This window comes from Miniopterus natalensis, chromosome 2, assembly GCF_054644295.1.
Source record: "Miniopterus natalensis isolate mMinNat1 chromosome 2, mMinNat1.hap1, whole genome shotgun sequence".
Lineage (NCBI taxonomy): Eukaryota > Metazoa > Chordata > Mammalia > Chiroptera > Miniopteridae > Miniopterus > Miniopterus natalensis.
In genome coordinates, this window is record NC_142082.1 from 78,918,942 (window position 1) to 78,945,218 (window position 26,277).

At 42.3% G+C, this 26,277-nt stretch overlaps 2 protein-coding genes across 2 annotated transcripts in view; one reads left to right on the top strand and one right to left on the bottom strand.

Moving 5' to 3' along the window:
* LOC107537560 (phosphatidylinositol 3,4,5-trisphosphate 3-phosphatase TPTE2-like) overlaps positions 1 to 7,363 on the top strand; it is an 86,007-nt gene extending 78,644 nt beyond the window's left edge. The window contains exons 13-15 of the mRNA XM_087813737.1: positions 3,887 to 3,982; positions 5,479 to 5,549; positions 7,255 to 7,363. Coding sequence (XP_087669863.1) covers positions 3,887 to 3,982; positions 5,479 to 5,549; positions 7,255 to 7,363 — 276 coding nt within the window. The remainder of the gene's footprint in view (positions 1 to 3,886; positions 3,983 to 5,478; positions 5,550 to 7,254) is intronic.
* A 2,055-nt stretch (positions 7,364 to 9,418) lies between these two features.
* SLC25A15 (solute carrier family 25 member 15) lies at positions 9,419 to 25,719 on the bottom strand. Its single transcript, XM_016213591.2, has 6 exons — positions 23,733 to 25,719; positions 20,789 to 21,047; positions 16,753 to 16,890; positions 13,625 to 13,794; positions 12,455 to 12,613; positions 9,419 to 11,268 (listed from the first exon to the last, which is right to left on the bottom strand). Exons 1-6 carry the CDS (start codon positions 23,785 to 23,787, stop codon positions 11,144 to 11,146), a joined length of 906 nt encoding a protein of 301 aa, XP_016069077.1. The 5' UTR covers positions 23,788 to 25,719; the 3' UTR covers positions 9,419 to 11,143.
* Positions 25,720 to 26,277: the final 558 nt, after the last annotated feature.

The window sequence follows — 26,277 nt, forward strand, 5'->3', positions numbered from 1 at the left end:
TCAAGTCACAGGAGACAACCTGGTCCTCAGTATAGGCCAGGATGCCCTTGAGGGGGCCCTCTGATACCTGCTTCACTACCTTCCTGATGTCCTTGTATTTGGCAACTTTCTCCAGGCAGCAGGTCAGATCAATGTTTTCTTAAATATTGAAGAGATACCTAAGACTGCAGACCTTTTCTTGGGTCTAAGAAATATAAACTTTTAAAACCCAGGCTCAGACAGGAAGAAAACATAAAATGCATCCAGATTGGAAAGGAGGAAGTAAAACTGTCATTATTTGCAGATGACATGATATTGTACATAGAAAACCCTAAAGACTCCATGAAAGCACTACTAGATTTGATAAACGAATTTGGCAAGGTAGCTGGATACAAAATCAACATCCAGAAATCAATGGCATTCTTATACACCAACAATGAACTTTCAGAGAGAGAAACTAAAAAAGCAATACCTTTTACCATTGCAACTAAAAATATAAGATATCTAGGAATAAACTTAACCAAGGATGTAAAAGACCTGTACTTGGAAAACTACATGACACTGAAAAAAGAAATAGAGGAAGATTTAAACAAGTGAAAGAATATACCATGCTCATGGATTGGAAGAATTAATATCATTAAAATGTCCATACTACCCAAAGCAATTTATGAATTCAATGCAATCCCTATTAAAATACCAACAGCATATTTCACAGACCTAGAACAAACATTTCAAAAATTTGTATGGAACCAAAAAAGACCCCGAATAGCTGCAGCCATCTTGAAAAAAGGACAGAGTGGGAGGGATCACATTACCAGACTTCAAACTGTACTACAAAGCCACTGTAATCAAAACGGCCTGGTATTGGTACAACAACAGGCATATAGATCAATGGAACAGAACAGAGACCCCAGAAATAGACCCACGCCATTATGGTCAGTTAATATTTGACAAAGGAGGCAAGAGTATCCAATGGAGTAAGGACAGTCTCTTCAATAAGTGGTGCTGGGAAAACTGGACAGATACATGCAAAAGAATGAAACTGGACCACCAACTTTCACCACACACAAAAATAAACTCAAAAAGACTTAAATGTAAGTCATGAAACCATAAAAATCCTGGAAGAAAACATAGGCAGTAAAAGTCACAGACATCCCACGTAGTGGACTTTTCACTGATACATCTCCTAGGGCAAGAGAAACAAACAAACAAAATAAACATATGGGACTACATCAAACTAAAAAGCTTCTGCACAGCAAAAGAAAACAGCCTCAAAATACAAAGGAATCCCACAGTCTGGGAAAACATATCTGCCAAGGATGTATCTGACAAGGGGCTAATTTCCAAAGTGTACAAAGAACTCATAGTACTCAGCAAGAGTAAGACGAACAACCCAATTAAGAAATGGACAAAGGACCTGAACAGACACTTCTCCAAAGAGGACATACGGATGGCCAAGAGACATATGAGAAAATGCTCAACGTCACTGATCATCAGAGAGATGCAAATTAAAACCACAATGAGGTATCACTTCACACCTGTCAGAATGGCTACCATCAACAAATCAACAAACCATATGTGCTGGCGAGGGTGTGGAGAAAGGGGAACCCTAGTACACTGCTGGTGGGAATGCAGACTGGTGCAGCCACTATGGAAAACAGTATGGAGGTCCCTCAAAAAATTAAAAATGGAGCTTCCTTATGAACCAGCGATTGGATGACCCACTTCTGGAAATTTACTCAAAGGAACCAGAAACACCAATCAGAAAGAATATATGCACCCTACATTCACAGTAGCATTTTTTTACAATAGCTAAAACCTGGAAACAGCCCAAGTGCCCATCAGTAGATGAGTGGTTAAAAACGCTGTAGTACATTTACACAATGGAATACTATGCAGCCATAAAAAAGAAGGAAATCTTACCTTTTTGTGACAGCATGGATAGACCTTGAGATTATTATGGTAAGTGAAATAAGCCTGTCAAAAAAAGGCAAGTACCATATGGTTTCACTCATGCAGAATCTAATGAACAAACTGAACAAACAAAATAGAGAGACCCATAGATAGAGAGCAGGCTGACAGCTGTTGGAGGGGAGGGTGGTGGAGGGATTGAGTAAAAAAGAAAAAAAGAAGAATTTATGGACATGAACGACAGTGTGGTGACTGCCTGGGGAGAGGTGGGAGGGAGGTGGAGGAGGCACAGGGGGCATACATGGATATGGACGAAGACTTGATTTGGAGCCATGGATGCACAGTACGGAGCACAGTGATGTGCTGTAGAATTGTGCACCTGAAACGTATAATTTTGTTAACCAGTGACACCCCCAATAAATTCAATAAAAAGGAAAAAAACACATTCAACAATCAAAATTTGTCGAATGGGTTTTTCTTCTGCTTCTGCAAATGGCACCAGCATTCTCTCACTCAGGCATTCAAATTTGGTATTATCTGTGATCTCCTCTTTGTCTTAGCCTCCTAAATCCTTCTGGTTATACCTTTGAAATCTCTCTTCACTCCCTTTCTTTCTGTTCCTATTGCCACTACCCAGTCAAGGGCCTCATTTGCTCATGCCTAGATTTCTACAATCATCTCCTTTCCTTTTTTCCTCCTTATATAGAGCAGTATATAGAGGTCTACAATATGCATCCTGAAATACTGCTCTCATTGTGAAAAGCTGTAGGTAGAGGAGAAGACACCCTGTGTGCCAATAGTCAGAGACAGTAATAATATCTCTATCTCAATATTCTTATCTGTAAAATAAAGATTACACTTCAAGTATTGTGAGGATTGAATTGGGTAATCAATCTATGCGAAGTTGCTCTGTAAACTATAAATTACTAAGTAGATGTTATCTGTAATAATTATTAGACCACTTTGTCACATAGGAAATGCCCCACCATACTCTTCAATAACTTCTTTCTTATCTCCCTGGCTCTTGAACTCTCAAGATACAGCCCTATGATACCTGAGCTCATGTCCATTAGTAACCTGACCTGCAGACTTCCTTCCAAGTAGACCGGGACCCCTCTGGCCCTTGGAACACAACCCTCTCATTTCTGCTTCATGTTTCTGCTGGTCTTCCCTCCTTCCCCTTTCCCAACCACCCCGTCTGAACTGGGTTTTCTTTTCAGAGCTCCTCTTCATTTATCCGAATCTTTCCTTTCCCAACTCAATTTATGCCTCTTCAATGAAGCTTTCTCATTCTACACCTCATGATGACCTCCCCAAAGCACTCAACAGCACACTCAGTCTTCCTCATATAGCTTGACACAAAATTATATGCCCTTCTACTGTCATTCCTTATGTGTATAGCTCCCTGAATTTTCAACTGAGTCTGCACCTTCTTTTGTATTTTTCCAGGGCCTAGCATAGACCTTTCTCATTGTGGGTGGCACTATTACACAAAGGTAAATCAAACAAAGACATACCTAGCATAGCTTCAAAGTTGTTCATTCCAGAAACTTGGCCTATCTTTGGTGACTTCATCTAACAGTCTGCTATGGACAAAGCCTATGATGCAATCAGCAAATAACATTTTTGACAAAGCATGACAATTAAGCATTGCTTTTTTAATGTGAATGCCAGCTTTAAAATTGAGCTTCTTAGTGTATTCCCAACTATGAAAATCAGGTGACACGCAGTCAACAGTAATGTTTACTTGGTTAAACTCTAATAGAACATTGAATATTTTGCTTTCAACAGTGCTGGCCTTTAAAAAATGTAAACAACAGTATCGCAACTTTAGAGAAATGATGATTAACATTTATTTATACATGTAGCGATAGGGCTATGATACCAAGAGTACTTGATAAATATAGGCAGTCTCAATAAGTAAACATAAACTTCACTGTTATACTATCTCATTACCAGCTATCTCATTGTCTGAATTCTATGTATTCACTCACAGATAGTTCACGATGTTGAAAGAGACAGAGTGATAATTTATCTATGCAACTGTGCACCTCTGCATGATGATGTAAAAGTGCAATTTCTGTCTACTTCGGTGAGTAATCAGGAATGACCGATGCTGTTATTCTTGTCTGGTCTGTTGAGGGATTCTGGTTTGGGATTTCCTTTGCTACTTATCCCAACAAGGGAGATGATAGATGTCAACTCCTAGACAGGGAGAAAGACAAACAAATCAGATCCATAACACTTTTTTTTAAAGAACATGTAATTTTGCCCTGGCTGGTGTGCTCAGTGGTTAGAGCATCTGCCTTCACACCAAAGGGTCACTGGTTCAATTCCCAGTCAAGGGCATGTACCTGGGTTGCCAGTTTGCTCCCCTCCCTCCAATAGGGATCTCCCTCCCTCTCTTTCTCTCTAAAAAGCAATGGAAAAAATATCCTCTAGTGAGGATTAACCAAAAAAAAGAACATATGTAATTTTAAAATTTTGCTCATTTGTATGTATTAATTTTCACATAAGTAATACAAAAACTGAGATGTAAAAACAAAGATGTTTTAATGCATAGCAGTGATCACATTTGATTTTATATCTTTAAAACACATTCCTCCCCATAACTTATAAAATACTTTAAAGTGAAGATTTTACTCTCCTCTGAATTGTTATATAATACATTATAAATAGTAATTTTAATAAAATGCTTACTTTATGAAAAATCCAATATTTACTTTATGAAAAATAAGAATGTCTGCTGTTGTCATTACTCAGAGTACCATGAGTGTGTAACTTACATTGACTAGTCATAAAATGCATGTTTGGGCATTACTCTGTATGTAACACATTTCTAGGTCTCCATAGTTTCAATTCATTTTCCTGTTAAATCATCAACCAACACTGCCAGTAAGAAACTATGTCCATCAATTTAAAATGTATTTCCTGTGCCCTCCTTTAGCCCCTGCTTGCTCCCTGTTGGGGGAGACCCTACTAAGTATTGAAATGGAAGTGTGCTGAAGCAAGTGACATGGATAGTTTCCATATTGGATGGTTACCCCTTGAATAATGAAGCCAGTCTGAATTCTCTCTCAATCATTGGCTTCTAAGCAGAAACACTGGTGAGGGGCACTGGGCCAAAGGATGCTGGTAGTACCTGTCCTTTATGAGATGAAAGCACTTTCAAAAAATTTAGGTACTTCATCATCAATGTATCATCATCAAAAAATCACAGTTAATTATATAATAGCTGCTCCTTGTAGGAATGGATATTTGTGCATAAATATGCATAGTCCTTAGTAGATTCTGTTTAGCACTATCTAAACCAGATTAAAATGTATAAATATTCATCATAGGAAAGATAAATTTCCTTGAAAATTTTGATAGAAACAGTAAGAGGAAGGAACAGAAATCACTGAAAGCCTCCTCCTCCGTGTCTGCGGTGAAATGTTATAGGCTGTAAGTGCTGCACATTTAACGGTTACAATTGTTTGATAAATATATAAATGAATAAAGGAATTTTAATCCCCTTGGAGTGATTAGTTCTTGGTATCGATTTTAGTATGAATAACATTTTTTTGTTTTTTAACCATGTATTTTTAGGATCTTCCTAAGTACTATGACAACTGCCCATTTTTCTTTTGGTTCCACACATCTTTTATTGAAAATAACAGGTATGGCTTATAATGTAATCCAGTAGAAACAGCCTTATCTTCAATGTCTGTGTAAGGTGCAATGGCAAGTCTTTGCTGATTGCCATAGCTCAGTTTACAAAAACCAAAAAATCCTCAAGTCACCATTCTTCATTCACATACTCATCTCAATCTGGTTATTACAAAAATATGGCTATTTGTGAGACTGACTATTGCATTATCCTCAAGGTCTATACCATAGGACTGTGTTGTAAGTTAAAATGTATTATAATCGGATCTTGGGTCTGAGTCTGCTCAGTACCTTAAATATGACAGGTCCTCAGTATGTGCTCATTTACTGATGACCGACCACCACCAAATTGTGTGTCAAAGTAAGGCATCATCAGGGGGGCTACAGATAGTTTAAAAACTGACTGGTTTATCAGTTTTACCTAGGGCAGAAGTTATAAGACAGTAAGTTTCCATGAAGACAGCTAAAAAAAAATCGTTAATAGCAGGCTCACTCTTTTCCAGAACACAACCGCACGTCTCTCTCTCCCTTTTCTCCTAAGCTCCAAGGGCCCTTCTGCTACTTCTGTAACTTTCTAAATAAACTTTCCCTTATACTTTTTTTTTTTTTTAAATCATTAATAGTCTCCATCTAAAAGTGATTTCTAATAACAAATTGGGAACCACTTTTTAAAAAGGTCATTACTGATTGGAAGATTATTATTCCAAAGAAACTGCTACCATATTTGGAAACTCGCTCCTGAGTCTAGAAGTGCCCCACTTTATTTGTTCCATGGTGCTGACAACTTGAGATTACTGGTATCACAGTGCCACCCAATGCAAAAGGAAAAATAATGTTCAAAAAATCACACAGGTGAATTTCAAAGTGGTTGTGATGGTATGTGGCATGAATTAATAGTTCTCATTACATAAATACTAGCCTGTTCTTCAAATCTGAACTCACCTAATCACACCTCAAGTACAGTAAGGCAACAGGAAATTGAACATCTAACCTACATACTTATAATGTCCACACATTTAACGGATTTTAATAAAATGAACTTTAGATTAGATTTAAAAAATTTACCAGTTTTCTTCCCTGGGTGTATACAAACCATAACTTTAACTCACAACAGGAGAAAGTCCCTCAAATAGACATCAGGTTGGAACTTCATTTGGTGGCATTCCTCAGATGTGGTTCTCGCTAAATAAAGGATACATTTTTTTCCCTTTAAAACACCATCTTCATATTGGAGGGGCAACCAGTTAGATCACTTTCATCCTCACTTTTACATGTTTCCAAAGATTTCTTCAACATTGAAATTTCCATACTACTGGGTAAAGCTGTTTTACAAGATTGTTAATCAGTGGAAATTGCCAACTTCGTCATTTAAAAGACACTAGGTATTTTACTTCTGGCTTTAACACACATCCATTCTCTCTGGCTGATTTCTGTCACATACAAAAGTTAATTTTATTAAACCCAGATGTCATTCATTCCATAAAAGGCAATGTTAAAAGAATCAGTGGCATATCGTTACTGTTTGTTACTAAAGATTAAGATATTTTGCATCTCACTAGAGAAAGTGGGAGAATTGGCTCCTAGAAAGCTAAGATACACAAAAGGCAGCAGAGGCTAATCTTGGCCAGCAAGTCTTTTTTTAAAGCTTTAAAAAGGGTGCCCTAAATGGCTTTTCTGTAATCCCTAAAATGTAATGTGTTTTTTTTTCTATTCTAGGCTTTATCTTACAAGAAATGAATTGGATAATCCCCATAAGCCAAAAACATGGAATATTTATCGTCCAGAGTTTGCAGTTGAAATATATTTTGATGACATTAAGTTGTAGCTGGTATCTGATTAAGTGTAGTTCCCCTTCTAGAATAGAACCGTATTCTTCCCAACCCCTGCTACATATTTATATCTTCAAAACCTATTTTCTTGCTGGTATACTTATGTTTAAATATATGTACATATGTTCTTGAGAAATCTATTAAATATATATTAAATATATACAAGAGAAAATGTCAATGGCAATTTTTTTTCCTTTTTGAAGGAATATACTTCACACGGTTTTCAACTGCACTGAGATGAATTCAGAACACAGTAGACAGGAACACGTTATCACTTTTAAAAACTTTAAATAAAACTCTCATGTCAAAATAACTGACATACATTACACTTGTGATTCCCCCCGATACTATGGATTTTTCACTGATATGTTTTTGGACAAGTATTTATTCCCTGCTTTGTTTCACATTTGTAATTTCAGATTAGAAGGCAATTTCTACTTCCTTCCTTCATTTGATTAACAAACTAACAAAAATCAGATTGGGAGCAAAGACTGTTAAACCCAGAGACACGTTTACACAGCAGCTCCCCACCCCCAACACATGCTTTTCTCTTGCCCTCTGCACAGAGCTTCATTCAGTGACACACGGGCATTGGAGAGGGGAGAGAATCTTGGTCAACATGAAGGATTGAGAATCTTCAGCAACTTCTGCTTCTGTGGAACATCACAAGTGAAGTCAAAGGAAATATCTGCCTGGAGATCTAGATTATTTTAAAATGGCTAAGAACCAACTTTCCCTAAACTTGGGGAACTGTGAAGGAAGGTCACCTTTTCATTACAAACACTGGTTAGTCCTGTGTGGACAGGGCATCATTTTCTCTTTGGTACCCAGGGCTATTTCATTACAAGTACCTTCACTGCCACTGTATCTTAAGGCCATAATTACCCTTGAAAACAGTCCTATTTTGGCTTTATTGAAATTATCCTTATTTGAGTGATTTGCCCTTTAATAGGCAAGGCTCTCAACAATCTAGACCAAGTTAAATTCATCGGGAAACAAAGGTAGCAACTAAAAAGAAACAGTGCCTCTGCTAACACACACTGGACTCATTCCTGAAAAACCGTGTGCTCTGCAAAAAGCACACACTTAAGAAATGGTTTGCTTGGGGAGACGGGGTTGGGGGTTTGGGGATTTGGGGCAGGCCACTCCAACTAAGCAATGTTGTAACCAGCACACCAACCACTAACCACCCAGGTGGCAGCCCAGAACGTCTGGAGGTTGCCACAGGAACTAGGGGGAACTAGGGCAATCCTTTAATTGGAGGGCTGGTGGGTGCCAAAGTGGCACTGGCATAGGTGCTCGCTCTTTCCTCAGAAGAGCCCACAAAGGGCCCCAGCTGCCAGTGCAGCAGCCCAGCTGAAGGTTTTTTGCTTTTCTGACAAAAGTTATCATTCTACACTCCCTGAAGGAAGAGATCTTGGAAGACACCATCTCAAGTTCCTTCCATGTTATGACTGCATTAATCCCTGTTCGTTGGTGTTACAGAAACATGCTGTGGCAGAACAGGTCGTTTCCTTTAAAATTCATGCCACAATCCAGAGTGCAGACCAAGTGGCAGGCTTAACTGAATGGGGGGTGGGGGGATGCGTGGCTGGCTCAGTGAGGACTAAGATCTAGCTTTTTCAATACTGCCAGACCCCAATTTCTAAGAACCTTTCTGTTTGAAATAAGGAGATGCAGTTGGGGTTTCTCTTCCCTAGAAGAGATCCAAGATCCATCAGAATTTTGGCAATGAGTTGCCACACTATTTTGCTTCCTCTCCTAGAGGGAGAACTTGCTTAGGGTCTCCTGGGGGTTACTTTCTTGGAACCCAATATGAACTTGAGAAATTACATTAGAATATATCAGAATGGCACAAGCTTTCTTAAACATAATTTAATAACCTGGAGTATTACCCAAAACTAAATAGCAAAAGGTTTAACTATTTAAAGAAAAAGAATGGCATCCTGCCAAATCACATACATCACATCCACAGCCTGATGCAGGGAGATAGTAACTAGTAAGCCGAGTTTCATAACTGCATGTATATAAGAACTCCTCATATACTCAAGTATTAGGCAAATAATTTAATGATATAGAACACTAGAGAATTTCTCTAAACACGGTATGTCAAATGACCATCCTTTTGTCTGGAGTACAGATCTGAAATGGTACAAATTATGCCCAATGAATAGAATGAAAAATAAATTCCTCTGCCTTTCCATTCTTTACTGCCCCTCACTCTTACTTGCTTCAGACTGTTTCTATTGAAGATATTTAGTTAAACCTTTACGAAGGACATGTGAGGTCTACTGCCAACAGTGTTGAGACATGCTGACGGGCTCCAGGAAGGGGGACCGAGGACTCTGAAGCAGGTCGCTTTCTGCTGGAAGCTGGTCCCATTTTCTATTTTGCTTCATTTCTAGCCTGTTCAGGTGAAGTACCACTCAGATGGCCAAAGAACAGCTGCCCATCCCCAAGTCTGTGGGTATCAGATGAATGAGTGTTTTTGTTGCTGTTAGTGGATACATATGGCATAGCTTAATAAAAGTTACTTTTCTTGTTTTGTTGCTTTATAAAGTCAGACCCCACATAGAGTCATTAAAATTCACTGACTGCCAGTACCAAATATAATAGGCTCCAACACTGTAAAAGCATGATGGAGTTATGGACCCCAAGAAAAACTTAAGAATGGGTCAGCCTTGACAGTACTCACTATGGAGTGCAAACACTACGCTTTGTCTAGTTCTGAGGAGAGGACTCCACCCAGGAGCACTGTCAATCACCAGAAAGGGAACAAGGGCTTCTCTTGGCTTTGGCCCTCTACTCCCAGGATGGGTTTCCAAATGGTGGAGGCAATGAGTGAGTGGTCCAAACTGGTCCGACAGAATACTCCGGAGTCCTACCCAGGAACCAGAGACAGAAGTTAAGGGTTGTTGTGGGCGACAGGGTCTTCACAAAGATAGCAGCACAGCCCCTCCCCTCAGGCCCTTCCTCAACCTAAAGCCCAGCAGGGGGGAAGCTCTTTAGGAGAGAAGGAAGGAAGCTGGCACAGGGAAGGCCACACAGCTTTCCAGAGGCCTGATACTAACCCACGCCCCACAATATTTCAGAGAGTATATGATCCCACCAAAAAAATGAATGGCACTATTTTAACAGTAGAGCACCTGGAAAAATCCAGGATGCCTACTCTGAAACTAATATCAGAAACATGGAAGCCACATCAGTATGCAGGTATATTCTCCTCTTTAAAATCTAGATGGGTATTTTGGTTTTCAAGCACCACAGGAAACCTTTTTAGAAACTTAACCACTTGGTATAGTGCAGGTGTTAAGCAGATTTTGAGACCATACATCTAGGATGGGTTAAGGAATCATGAAACATGGTTACCGCTGGGTTTTTCTGGTGTGGTCTGAGATTAAACACAAAACAAAATTGCACTTCACTGACAACACACCACCATCCAAACTGCATGGACACATACAGGTTTATGCAAAATCCCTGATATAATTATATTTAGATTTTCAGATTAGGTACAGAGGGCCAGAGGCGCATCCTGTATGTCCTACCAAGGACAAGATCAGCAACTTTTCTATTTTGATACAATTATGGGCAGAAATTAAATGGTGTAAAATTGAGGTCCTTCCATAAAGTTTAAGATTTAGGGCAGAAGAATGGAAGACAACAAAATGCTCTGAAATCAAAATAATTCCACACTGGTCTTGTACTTCATGAAACCCTGAGATGAACTATAGTCCTCAAGCACTTGTACTGGGGTCCAGGTTTGCTAGAACACTTCAGTCTGCTTCAAACTGGCTCATCATCAACTTCCTGCTGTATTCGTAGGCCAAAAATAGTGCCCCATTGGCAGGGAATGCTCGAATCATAGTAGGTTTCAGTCCAGAATATAAGGCCATTATTCCTAGAAGACAAAAGGGTGATCAAAGACTGAGAGCCCCTTCCTTAGAGATATTCCATGAAACTGCATAGCACAGATATTTTTGCACTTACAAATCCATACAAGAGCATTAAAAACCAACACGTTATGAAAGGATTTATTTCCAGGTTTCCCTGGACTAATGGAACTAAATCAACTACAGGAAATCGGATAATGTCAGGTCTCCCAGCAAAGCTGGGTGATGCTCAGGTAACATACAGCAATCCCACGCCTGGCTAACTCCTGGTAGATGGATCTGGCAAAACTGAGGCCTCACATGGGCAGACAGAAGGCAATCACAGGGCCAGAGGCTGCAGTCGTCTTGCAGCTTCTCCTGGGGGGCGAAGACCACGAGGCATAGGGCCAGTGGAAAGAGTTGAAGTCAGAGACCCATTTTAGTTTTAGCATTGCCCAGGGTGGATATGAAGAATCCAATTAGATAAGGGAGGTGTACGTACTTTGTAAAACTATAAAGTATTATGTAAATTTAAAGAGGGGTTACCATTAGTAATACACAAGATGTCTGCACTCTACTTGGGATACAAATTGAACAATTTCTGCACACTGCTACTGTCCTCTCAAAATCATGATAAGGGAGCTCACATCTCAAGCTTCAAGATGTATAAAGGATGCTGGAAGGACAGGTTTTCACTCAGTAGCATAGAATTAGCTTTATACAAACATTAAATAGAAAATCTTCACCCTCCTACATAACTATAAATTGATAAAAAATCACATTCAGAAGTTGCTTAGTGTGTTTCTAATTCCAGAAGTCTAAGGATTAAGCATGCTGCACATTCTTTTAAATCCCTTGGTGGTTCTCTTAGGGTCATTTGAAAAGATCTATATGGCATAAAACAAGTGGTGCCAACTTCAAAACACCTGTCCTCTTAAACAAAGTCCATATTTAAATAATTCCCTCCAGGTTATTTAGAACAAAGAATCCTGACAGGTACCTGGCTCAGGGGTTAGGAATAAGAACTTTAAACATTCTTGAGAATAATGAAAGTAAGCTAAAGGGAGTTGGAAACAAATCCACAAACATGGATTAACACACAGTGCTACACAAGGGATATGAGACAGGAGCAGAGAGCAATTATACATGTGATTCACCGCAACAAGACCAGCACTGTATAAATATACACTCTCTTTGTGCAAGTAGCAGACCCACCTTCATTTTTCACAATACTTATACAGGTTCCAACAAATCCTGCCTGTTTTCCAGACATGGAAAGAACTTGAATTCTAGACTTGATACAATCCACTGGGTAAACAGCAAGCCAGAGGCAAATTCCACCAACTCCACCACTTAACATCAAAGGGACAGGGCCTAGAGAAGAAAATTAGCAAACAGTATTTTGTCTCAGGAACAGTTGATGTGACATTTCTAGAGGTCAAGGTAGAGGCTGCAGGTAGGTGCAAATAAAAATGCTAATGCTGTGGAACACAATTGTCTGAGGCAACTGTCAAACCCTAAGAGCACAGGTTCCCTGTGGTAGTCTGGGTCTACGCCTCATCTTGCCAGGATGGAAAGCCCTAGTGAGGGTCGTATTTAGGCTGGTCACTGTGGCACCGTGGCCAGCCTGCCCTACCCTGCAGAGGGCTGATCTGCACAGAGTGAGCAGGCCCCCAGCAGCATGGCAATGCCCCAGCAGGAAGAATGAGACGAGAGGCCACCGAAACACAGGTCTCTTTTCAACTTTCTCATTCTGAAGTATTGTAATATTTTAAAGCCCAACAGTCCTGATTCTTCCTTTACCATGAAAAACCAAAGTTGTCTTATTAAATAGAACAGTTAAGCCTGGGAGCTTGACTAACCCCAGAATAGGTCTAAAGCACTGAAGGGAGATTTTAAGAAAAAAGTAATCACACTCATGTGGGCCAAACATTGATATGTGGTGTCAAGCAGCTAAATACAATAAGATAGAAAGAACTATAATTTCACTACCAAGATTTGTTACCAAGTTTTAAGCTTATTGAAAAATGATTGACAGGTGATTTCCCCATTTATTGCTGATTTCCCATAGGGAAAGGAAGTTCTATATTTCCTCACCCCTTAAATGGAGCCAGAACAAATTAACAAATGTTACTGCAGTACAAAAGTTTGGGATGCACAGCTTCAGCCTGCCCTGAGTAAATTACCAACCTGAGAGGAAGGTGCCAACAGTTGCCAGCGCCACCCAGAGGAAGGTGCCTGCAATTGCCAGGGCCACATTACTTCCCAGCATCCAGAAATCCAGTGCCAGGTGGACCCCCACAAAGGGGCACAGAGTGCATGGAATCCACAGCAACCACACCATTGGAAAGGTGATACCATCAAACCCAATGTGAACACATTTACCTAGTTCATCTTTTGATCTCCCTGCTGCAAAAAATGATCGACTCTGTTCATAGCCGCCGAAAAAGAAAAAATAGCCTGGTACTTCTCGAAGTAAAGTGCTTGAGAGTCCATGGTAGAAGCCCAATGGGCCATCCTTTCCAAGGATGCTCTTCACTACAGACCAAACTGTACTGGGAGAAGACACAGTGAGAGAGTGTTAAACACAACAACAGCATTAGCACCCAATCAACAGACCTGGTTAAGCTCTAGGAAGGAAATAGTTGATTTTCTAAACAGAGGAACCGGAATTCTGAGACTAAAAGACGTCTATGGGAAGTAAATATCTAGAGGAGCACAGATACAATTATCTTATGACAAGTTTTATCACCTAAATTATTCTACGGTAAAGAAATACATTTCTAGAAGTCATATTATCAACAATGTAAAAGAGCTAATGCCCACTTTTCTCAACAGTGAATAAGCGAAGTTACAATAAGGAGTGTCCAAGCTCAGCAAGAATAAATGGTATTCAACTTGCCCAGTCCCTTACCTCCCTCGATTCCAATTTCCTCAATCTTTCTTTGGATCTGGTGTTTTGAGGAAATTTGTTCAGGTGTTTTAGGGGTTGTTTTGTGTTAATGTAGAGGAATGAGCAAGGAAGTAAATGTTACTTGAAGATAAGACCAAAGAAATTCTATACAATTCCTGTAAGGCAAACACCAAGAATTTATTTCTTAGAAAAGCAGGTATGCAAGAATTTTTATTTCAAGCAGATCAAAGTCCTGCAGCAGCCAGAATGCAGGGCACTTTCCATCTAAGCTCCTCTTCCTGATGGTGTGCACCATGGCAGACTTTGTCCCTTGGAACAACAGCAAGAAACCAAAAACCACTACTCTCCCTAGCTTCTCATTTTGATCTCATCAGGTGACCTGGCTTGGACCAATGCAGGATTAGGGCCAGAGGTGGTAAAGGCCACTAGCTTTTAAATGATTATCTCCCTCTGAGGACTTCAGAAGGCTTCCCAGGCATTACCAATTAGCCAGGTCCTTCCAGCAACAGGCTCTCATTCTGTAATGCTAATGGGACAAAATAATCCAACTCAACACAATTAGCCTGCCTTCCAATCCAAGTTAACCCTAAACTATCACATACCACTGTCTGGACACTGCTATGCCTAAAGTATGGTCACCCAATATTTACTTTTGCGCAAGGTGTCCATTTGCCTAAGTCCTTTGGCTCTAACAATTACTTTTTTGTTGTTGTTAATCCTCACCTGAGGATATTTTTCCCATTGATTTTCAGAGTGGAAGGGAGGGAAGAAGGGTGAGGGGGAGAGAGAGAGAAACATAGATGTGAGAGAGAGACATCAATTGGTTGCCTCCCTCAGGCACCCCAACCAGGGCTGGGGATCAAATTTGCAACCCAGGTATATGCCCTTGACCAGGAATTGAACCCAAGATCCTTTGGTGTGTGGGCTGGTGCTTTAACCACTGAGCACACCATCCAGGGCTCTTTTTATTGTTTTTAATCCTCACCTGAGGACATGCTTAGAGAGAGGGAGGGAGGGAGGGAGGGAGGAGGGAGGAGGGGGGAGAGAGGGAGAGGTAGAGAGAGGGAGAGAGGGGGAGAGACAGTGAGGGAGGGGGAGAGAAAGAGGGGGAGAGAAAGAGAGGGAGGGGGGGAGGGGGAGGGAGGAGGGGAGAGAGAGGGAGGGGTGGAGAGAGAGAGAGGGGTGGAGAGAGGGAGAGAGAGGGAGGGAAGGAGAGAGGGGGAGGGGGAGAGAGAGGGAGGGAGAGAGAGAAACATCAATGTGAGAAACATCTATTGGATGCCTTCTGTACGTGCTCTGACTGGGGATTAAACCCACAACCTTTTGGTGCACAGGACGATGCTCAACCAACTGAGCCACTCTGGCCAATGTTTTCTTTTAAATGGATCCACTTTAAAGGATATGGGGGGTTGGATGGTTGGTTGGTTTTATTTTTAGAGAGAGAAGGAGAGAGAGAAACATTGATGTGAGAGAGAAACATCAATAGGTTGCCTCCCATATGCACTGACTGGGGATAGACCCACAACCTAGGCATAAGAATTACTTTCTTTTAAAATACCTTAAACTACTTTCAAAGGATATGAGGGCAACTTTATGGGTGCTGTTAATGTTCTATTTCTTAATCTGGCCACTGGTTACAAAGGCATGTTCATTTTGTGACTAGTTATAGAGCTGCACACTTATGATTTCTGAATGTACATATTTCAATAAAAAGTTTTAAAGACTTACACTTTTGGACCTCACTCTATGAATAATAGATTCAAATTTGTTGTAATGAATCTCAAGGCTGCAGGAAACAGGGCTCTGTTACAAACCCCATCCTCACTGGGAGGAGACTGAAAATGGTTATCTACTGGTTTTTCCCAGCAGGCTTACAGGCTTTGGGTTAATCACAGTAATACCCACCACCAGAACTTCTGTCAGCCAGATATTAAGATAAAAAAGCAAATTCTGAGGTTAACAAGGATAATCAATTACTTTTCTATTCAAATAAGTCATATTGTATATGATTACTCGCAGGGTAACTAGATTCTGTTTTCAAGGCTGAATTGAAGAGTGATCCCTTGATCACTGAAGAGAGCTATGTTTACAAGGGCTTCAAACGGTTTTCAGACCTTGGGCCCTTTTAGGTAACCTGAAGGATTAGGGAGGGGGCAGTAAAGAAGTTACCACTAGGATCTGGGCTGATCAGCCTGAACACCCATGTGAATCCTGAGAATGCACATCAAATATTCATCTCCGAGCCAAATTAGCACCTGTGAAGGCTCAGCTCTCAACACCATAGCTGCCTGCTCTGTGGCCCCCAACATGGTTGGAGATCATGCCTTACGCACAGAACAGACCAAAAGGATATAGCTCCTGGCTTCTCCACTTCTGGGTATTAAATATGTCAGATGGGGTGGTGGGTCCAACCATCACAGACAGTCCATTCAGAAAATTATCCTCTGACTGGTAGGAAAAAGTGTTCTAGAAACACCATATTTTGGAGTAGATATATCTGTTTTTATATCTATTACTTAATTTTAGTACAATATGAAATTACAAATACTCAATATGCTAAGGCATCAGAGACCTATTATTTGGGCCCAGGGGTGCTTACTTCTGGCTTTTGGCTATCTTTCCTGATGTCTCCATCTCGTACATGGTCTGTAGCCGGCACTTCACGAGCTCAGTGGGGCAGAGCACCAGTGCAGCAAACGCAGAGGCAAAGGAACCAGCAGCTGCATTCTGCAGATCACTGAAAGGGCACAAGCACAGGAGACCAATTACCTGTCCTGTTCTTCATTCACACAGCACTCACCACGCTGAAACTCTCCAGTGGTCGAGGAAAGAATGCAAGGAAGGAGAGAAACAGTGCCTGAGTGCCCACCAGGAATTTTCATGTGCCGTTTTATCTAAGGATTCCACAAAGCTCTGAGGCTGACAGCAATACACCAATTTCCATGTGGGGAAATAACGCACCTAAAGCCACACAGCTCCCAAGTGGCAATGCTAGGATTCAAATCTGCCTGACTATAAAATCATACTTTTCATTGGTCACATGCTATGGACTGTGTCTCCCATCCCCAAACACCTATGTTGAAGCCTTAACCACAATGTGACGGTATTTGAAGGGGTTCCTCTGGGAGGTAATTATGTTTAGATGAGATCATGAGGGCAGAGTCCTTATGGTGGGATTAGTACCCTTATCAGAAGAGACCAGAGAGCTAGCTTTCGAGCTCTCTCTGCCATGCAGAACACAACAAGAATGTATCCCTCTGCAAGCCAGGAAGAGGGCCCTCCCTAGACCAAATCAGCCAGCACCTCAATCTTGGACTTTCCTGTCTCCAGAACTATAAGAAACAAATGTCCGCTGTTTAAGCCAGCAAGCCAATGGTATTTAGTTATGGTGGCCAGAATTAAGACACAGTGACATACAAAACAAAACATGGAGAGGAGGAAAGAAATTACCCATAGCCCCACCACCCTAAAACATGCACTGTTAATACTCCAGTGTATTTTGCTCACTAAGCTTTAAATAAAACTAGCTTCTGAGGTCATCCCTACAAGCCCAAAACCCAACCTGGAGCAGACACATAACTCCACAGATGAAAATCCAAGATAAATTTTTAACCAAAAAGTTGCTCATTCCCAAAAGATTTCCCAGTTCAACTGATAACCTCCTGACCTCAGCAACACAGAGGGCATGTAGGAGAGCGCAAAGCTAGTGCAAGTCAGCAAGTTCAATGGTTGCAGGTAAAATGGCTGAGCTGGAAATATAAGTGGAGGAATGAATACACATAAATAGAAAAACAGAAGTATTCACCTCCTCATCTCATATCCGTTTAGTACCATCAGCCAGTCACCAGCAGGACTGTGAAACTTGAATCCAATAAAGTTCAAGAATATGGGAGAAAGTTAAGAAACAAACTCTCAGGAAAGCTTCCCTGAGGGTTCATGGGGGTCAGAAAAGACAACCCTTCCACCCCTGGGACAGTGTTTCATCAGGGGAGCATGACTGGCATGTGGGGTGGAACCACCTTTGCTGGGCAGGAAGGACAGAGCTGCTCCCTGACACTTCCATGTTAAATGCCAGCATCCTGCTGTCACTGGACAATCAGCACCACTCACAGGTTTCCAAAAGCCCTGGGGGAGGGGGGGACAGGTAATCCCCTCAGCTTACTGCCCCAGGTACAGAGCCCCTTACAGTTTTTCTCCAAACTGTGAAAGCTTAACAGACCTACCACATTCAGTTATCTTAAAGTTACAATAAACCAATAGGTAAATAGACTGATGTCAAACATCAGTGTCAAATCAAGGGCCACCTCTATTCCCAATATCCTATGCCCTGGTAGCCCGGCCTTAGTGCCGCAGACAGATGTAAGGCAGTTATCAGGTCTCAGAAGGTTGGCTCGGAGTGGCTTTCTCCCAGGAGGAAGACAGTGCTTGCAGTATGGACTTCCTTTTGATTTTAGAGAACTGAGCATCAGACCATTTCCAGAGAAGAGCCAAATACACAGCTATGCTGGCATTAAGCTCTCTAGAGTGTAGAAAGCTGAATGCTCCATTCCTTCCGCTCCACTACTGCTTCACTGGGCTGTCAAAACCAAAGCTTAAAATGGTTTCTGCTGTCTTCCAGCCACCTGCAGATCCATACTTGGCCTCCCTCAGGGACTATCTGTCAACCTGCTGAGAGGCAATAGTCAATCAGGGTCATTAACCAGTTTGCCAAGTTTACTCGGACAAAGGTGGCATCAGTAAATGGAGCCACCCATTCAATCTAACATGGCAGTCATGGTTCAGACACCTGAACAAACACCTAGCACGTTGTTACAGTGCAACGACAAGGCCAGATGAGATCTGCAGTGGACTTTGGCTTTCTAATAAACACTTTCATCTACCAGTGCACTAAATGAGGTCCACGGGGCCCAGGTTGTGCCTAAAGTATAAGCGTTTAGAATTGGAATTGAAATAGCAACAGGCGTAGGATGAGATTTTGTAAGAATCGACTGTTTATCACCCGTACAACAAACATGTACCTGAACACTCCTGCCATGTAAGACCCTGTCCAGCCAAAGGTCAAAGAAGAACACCACTCAGGGCACTGTTCAAACCAAGAACAGACAAATATTTACAATATTATTGCAGAAATTCACAACAGGTTCTCAGAAGCAGTTCTTTCCTTTCACTGCTCTGCTTATGCATCTTTTATCTAGACCTGATCCCTACAAAACACTCCAGAGCCCCAACTATGGTCTTATGAAGAGAATGCTGGACAGGGGCTCAGAGATGGGCCGGAGTCCTGGCTTTTTCAGTCATCACCAAGTGACCTTGAAGTGCAGCATGTCAGTAGCTACACTTCATTTCCTCATCTGTGAAACATTAACACCCACTCTGCTCATCTCACAGGACCATGGTGAGGGCTAAACGACACATATCAGGCTCTGTAACCTCCAGGGGCATTTCCCCAACAGGTGACAAGCAAACTGTTATGCAAGAAACACGACTCTGAGTTCAAAAACGAACAGAGTACTGGTTTAGGCCAAGGGAAACTGGATGATTTCTTTCCTGCAGGACTCCTCCAGATCCCTTGTGGCTGCTCACTGTTCCCCTGTCTTCTCCCCATGGGCTCTTCTCAAAGGATGCTGGAGGCCTACACTGTGGTCTCCTCAGTCCAGTGTCTCTCCCTTGAGCAAGACGAGCTGCAGTCACAACAGGTTCTTCCTGTCAGTATCTACTGTGGGAAAACTCACTCTCCTGGTTTGTCTCCTGCTTGTTTCCTGACTTCCTCTCCCCACTATACCGGAGGGTCCTAGGATCAATGCACAGCCCTCCATAGACACTATCTCCCTGAGTGAGCTCATCCAGCCCCAAACTTTTAAAAAACAGGTTCCATCCATCAAGACAGCATTCCTGCATATAAAAGGGAACATGCTTAGACCTCTAGGCACCACCAAGAGAACATTTCTGTACAAAAGGAACCTGACTTTAGTCATGTAGGACCTTAGTTGCAATGGGATTTCAAATTCCTACCAAAACAACCAATATGCCTGACCTTTGCAACCATGAAGCTGAAATAATAGTTTTTAGTTATTTCAGGAGGCATGCCTAGACATCCCAGGGGTATCTAAATTCTTTTTAGTCTCTGTATAATAAAGGCCCAAAAATGACAGGACACAAGTCAAAGTCTGATGTTTGGGGGAGACTTGCCAAAGAAAGTTCGCCTGTAATTTCTCAGATACTTCTGACCCTTCCTAAAATTCCAAGTCTCTCCTCAAACCTATTTGGTTCAGGCAGCCTCTCCCAAGACTCTTCATTTTGCTGATGAAGTAGAACCTAAAGCTTGGGTCACAAGTTGCATCCAAGGTTTTATTCTAGCACCTCTGCCGACAAGAGAAGTAGCCCCACCATCAGCATCTAAAAAGCATTCCCCTGAAGAATGCCAACACCTAAGGGTGGCTCCTCCACAGCCCTGGCAATTCTCCCTTTGGGTAATGCAAATGTGCATTCCAACACAATCACAATGTATTCATAATCAGAAAGAATGTAGTTATTTTTAAAAAGGAAACATTCTTCTCCATAAAGTATCATAAAAATCTTGACTACACAAGTGTTTCTTTTTTACAAATCAAAAAAGTGTGAGTGTCTTCAATCACCTCAGCTTTGCCTGCTTGTCCAATCCCACCACTTTCCGCACCACCTGCTGGCAGAAGCCGTAGCACATGAAGAGGACAGAGTTCTCGGCGATGTTGGCGATGAGTGCTGGGCTGGTCCCCTTGTAGAAACCCCGGAAGCCCACCTGGGAGTAGGTCTTCAGGCAGCAGTCGGTGAGGCCCCTGTACAGGTCAGGGAATGTCTGCATCTTCACTTTCATCGTGTCGAACGGCTGCCCAGTCAGCACACAAGCTGTGCCCCCTGCAAACAGGACAGAAGTCTTCTATAGCACAAGTCTACTGCTGTGTTTTAGAGTGCAGCCTCAATCATCCATGGAAATGAGGGCCAGGCAGCCTACCCCAGCACTGACCCCTGCTTCAATTCATCTTGACCTCTTGCTCCCCCAAATCTTCTAAACCAGTCCAATAAACAACATATGTGCCTGACACCCAGCTCTAGTCCTGAAGGAGCTCACATGGAGAGACTGACGCGTGCTCAACAGTCAAAAGCTACTGACACAAAGGTGTGGCATGTGTTTAACAGCACTAGCAATGGGGTAAGGGGGATCTGGGCTTGAAGCGTGGCTCTGCTGTGAGATCCTGGACAAGTGAAACAGTGATGGAACTGCTCCGCCTCAGTTCCCAGTAGGGTCAGTGTAAGGATCAGATGTAACAATGGATAATAAGGCTTAACATAATGGCTGCTATATAACAAGTGATTATTTATTAACAGTTGTGCCCTTGCCAGTGTGGCTCAGTTGGTTGGAGCTTCATCCCGTGCACCAAAGGGTATGGGTTCAATTCCCGGTCAGGGCATATATTCGGGTTCCGGGTTCCATCAGTCAGAGGACGTGCGAGAGGCAACCCACTGATGTTCCTCTCTTCCCCTCTCTCTAAAATTAAAAAACTATATATATCCTCAGATGAGGATTAAAAAAATAGCAGTTGCTCTGTGTATATGTGTGTGTAGCCATTATAAAAGGAAGGGGCGGGAAGTCTGGTAAGAGTTAATCACTTCTCTTTGCCTAATGCCTAGTGGTGCGGATCACTCTCAGAGAAATAACAGAGGAACATGCAACAGATAAAGAAAACAGAGTGGCTATTTCATCCTTGAAGAGTTAAATATCTGACTCTATAGAAAAGCCTCTATTTGGACTCTACCAATAAATGATCTGTATTCAGATAGGGAATGAACTGAAACGTGCCTTTGCTTAGCAAAAATCCTATTTATTTGCTTTTATACTGTAAGAGTATTAAATATAGCAAATCTAAACTGCATTAGATTACTTCAAGTAAAATTCTTGAATGTAAAGAAAAGAAAGGCCTAAAATGACCCTAATATATCCCCAGGCCCTGGACTGAGTCTGCATTTTGGGAACTGCCACGGGCTAACGTTCCACCTTCCCTTGGGTCTGCAACACCACCACCTCTCAGATGTCCCCTGCTTGTGTCAGGAAACAAAACCACTGGATGAGGTTATTAAAGCCTAATCAAAACTGAAGAGAAGGGTTGCATAAAGTATTTAAGAAACAAACTCACAGACAGACAACAGTATGAAGGTTTACCAGAGGGGAAGGGGTTGGGCGGTGGATGAGGGAGGCTAGACCACGTGTGGTGAGCACACAGTGCAATATACAGATGATGCGTTACAGAATCGTGGACCTGAAACCTACATAATGTTCTTAACCAGCGTCACCCCAATATGTTTCTTAAAAATTTAAGAAATGCAATTTCATAACTTGGACATTATACATAGTTATTCCAACTCAGCTGTAGAAAGAAGAGATTGGGGAGAGGCTGTTAAGAGTAACTTCCAAATTATTACTTGAAAATAAACAGTTCCAGAGTCTGAAAACTGTTTGATCTCTTCTTATAAGCAATCACAAGTATGATCTTCGTGATCCTATCACTGCTGTTTGTTTCTTTTAGGAGAGTAGCAATATATTTCTGTCTTGTAGTATCTAATTATCTCCAATTCTGAAGTACTGGAATATAATTTAATAAAACATCACTCTTATTAGAGTTATTCTCTCCTAGGTACTGACAGGCCAGAATAAAATAAAATCCTAATTATATCAAAATAATTATAATTATTCCAAAAGAAGTGAATATCAGAATTTTTAAACTTGGTACACAATTTAGATGACTTACATGCAAATAAACTGAAAAAAGCATTCAATTCAGAGCATTAATATTTTAACTGGAAATATTCCATATTTTAACACGATTTTCCTGAATGGTCCAGATATCATAGGTTACTATAATACGCATTTGTTGCATATCTGTAACAGTTACACTTCTAACAGGAAGAAGGCAGGAGGCTCATGACTTTTCAAATGCTAGCTATAATTCTCTCCTTTCATCCATGGAGGTAAGCTAATTCCGCAGGTAATTTACCACAAACAAATGATATTGGCAAGGCACTCATCGTGCCCCTCAGGTGGGTGATGACTATCCTGAACACCAGCACCAAGCACTGGGACCAGCATGTATCCAGATCCTACCAAGTCAATGAAGCTATGAATAATTTACAAGAGGGAGAGAGGGAGAAAGAGAGAAAGAAACATAGATGTGAGAGAAACACATCAACTGGCTACTTCCACCCCCCCACACACACACACACACTGGGGCTGGGGATCAAACCTGCAACCCAAGTACGTGCCCTTGACTGGGAATCGAATCCAAGACCCTTTGGTGTGCCGGCCGGCACTCTAAACACTAAGCTATATCGGCCAGGGCCTAACTCATATAGTTTTAATATAATGGGAACTACTCTACCTTCTGCTGTGCTCAGAACTCAACATTACACTTCCACTAAATGGATTCATTCTGAGTTACAGCATATTGATTTTGGGGTGACAAAGGTACTATCTTCACCATGCTTTCCCTCCATATCACTTGTAGAAGGTCCTTGAGGAGGAGAGGATGGAGTTTCCTCTGGGATTACCTGCGGCCCCTGCTGTGAGGTCGATGGCAGCCTGGATGGCAGGATTGGACTTCATGTTTGCCCACTCCTCTGCTAGGCTCCGTGGAAGGCAACTTCTTGAAGCTTATGATGGGTACCTCATATCCCTGGGTGGAGGCAAGAGGTCACCATCACACAAGCTCTGAAGCCTCCCTTTCTCTAGACCTGCTGCCTGATTACTGGACCTGAACTTCTGGGAGCTAGGAAATCAGCTCTACGTTGCTCCAAAGGAATCAGGCTCAAGATGTCAGTGCCTGGCCTCTCTCTTTACCCACCCACTATGTCCTCACAAAAAACTCACAGATCAAAAACCTTCCTTGGGTATCCATGCTACAGCCATTGGTGAGGGGCACTTCAATCCAACCATCCCAAAATCCTTAGAAACAAATGCCAAATAAATGAGCCAGTCACTGGTGTCCTAAGCCACATCAAACCAGCACTTCAGAGGCCTAAGTTGAACCGTCACTCCCCTAGGCTCAGTTCTAAATTCAGACAGCAGCCAGTGCTGGGTCCCTTAGAGAAGGTCACAAAACAGCTGGTCTGGAAAAAAACAGGTTAGGAGCTCTGCCAATGACACATGCCTGGGTCTGAATGGCTGCCTGCTCTGCCACCAGCAGGATGGGCCCCTAAAGCTGGGGGTCCCCATCTATACAAGGCAAATAATAAAAGTATTATCGTTATAAAACAAGGCAATCACAATAGCCACATGGGACAGATGTGATAATGAACTGTGACCATACATCAGGAGTTCTTAGAACAACTACAAAATGCAGCAACAAACACTGGTTGTAGTCATCACAGTCCCCACCAAAGCTCCACCATTTGCACACACAGATCACCTGGGGACCTTGTTGAACTGCATATGCTGATTGATAGGCCTCACATGAGACCAGAAATGCTGCCAGTCCTGACTTGCTGGTAACGCCTGACTACCAGCTACACTTCTGGAAGCAACACCTGCTCCACTGTGTCCAAAATGTGCTTGATAAAAACCACCTGGAGCACCTATTAAATATTCAAATAACCAGGCCTCTCTCCAGGAAATCTTTATTCAGTGTAAAAACCAGAGCCTACTCCTCTACCTTTAGACAAAAATCAACTATTGCTGAGGTATAGACTTGTATAAAGTACAAAAAGCAACAGTGCCTCATTAACAGAATATTAGAATAACCAATTCAGCAACCATTCTGTATGGTTTTCAAACTATGTAAGTGACTTATTTGCTAACAACAAGAAACAGTTTTTATTCCTCATTATACTGAAGACCTGTGTGATCCCAGTCAAGCCACCTTTCAGGAGAGGGTGGGTGGGCTGGATCCTTGATGAACACCGTCTCCTAAACGTCAGCAAAAAATAATTTTAGCCACCAAACGTTTTTTAACCACTTGAAGAAAGCTGCCAAGAATCTAACTTTCTTTACCAAAAAAAAAATTAAAACCAGAAACAACAAAATCACAGTACTTAAAGCAACTAAGAGCTCGAAGCACAAGACAAAAATTGACCGTTACTGATAGGCCTGGAGAGGCAGTGCCAATTACTAAGGTTGATGAGAAGGTGGCTATCCAGTATCTGGAGAAGGATATCAAGGTCCTAATCTAATCCTCCCCTTTCCAGAAGGAAAACTGAGGCCAGGGGAAGATGAACTGTGGATGTGCATCAAGGAGGAGTCACACAAACGGCCCCTCCGATGTGGCCTCTTAGTGCCTTCGCTCCTTCTGGAATGGACTTTTCTTTCTTAGAAGGAAAAAAAGGCACAGCGGATCGTACGATGTCATCACTGTAGATCCAACCCCTTTAGGTAAGCCGAATTTATTAAACACATCAAATCCTACAAATAACTACTTAGAGAATTATTAGGATCGTATATAGTAATGGGAACTAATATATTCAATGAGACAGTGTGGGCCACTGATTCCAATTATGCGTGGCTTTGGGCTGAGAGAGGCAGGGCTTGCGGGAAGCAAGACTGATCAGCTGGAGCTAAAACTGATTCGTAAACCTTCAGTGCCACATGGAGTATAAAAACCGAACCCTTTAGGGTCCCTTTACCCCTCTCTCCCCCACCCCTTTAAAATGACACCAGGGTCCGACTTCAGGAGAGACAACAGCGCTGATCATACATCTTAATTGTTGGGAAATTAACTTCTCTCGCGGGAGACTCCCACGAGGCCACATTGCACCGGGAGGTGCCAGCCAGATGCGGACCCGGCACAGACAAGCCGCGCAGCACGCGCTGGGGCGCAAACCCGCCCACGCCTAAGCAGCGCACGCGGCACTCCTCCCGCGGGGCCTCGGGGGCCTCGTCCGCACAAGGGGCATCTTCAGGGGACGAGCTACAACTTTCTGCCCCCAGCTCTGAGCGCTCGCTCACTCTGCCTGGCAACCTGCACGAGTGCCCCGTCCGTCAGCGCCGCGGTGCCCGCAGAGCCCCGGCGCCGACGCGCGCAGCCCGCCCGCAGGTGAGGCCGCGCAGCCCGCGTCTCCGCCGAGCCCCGGGCAGCACGCGGGTCCCTGGGCACGTGTGCGG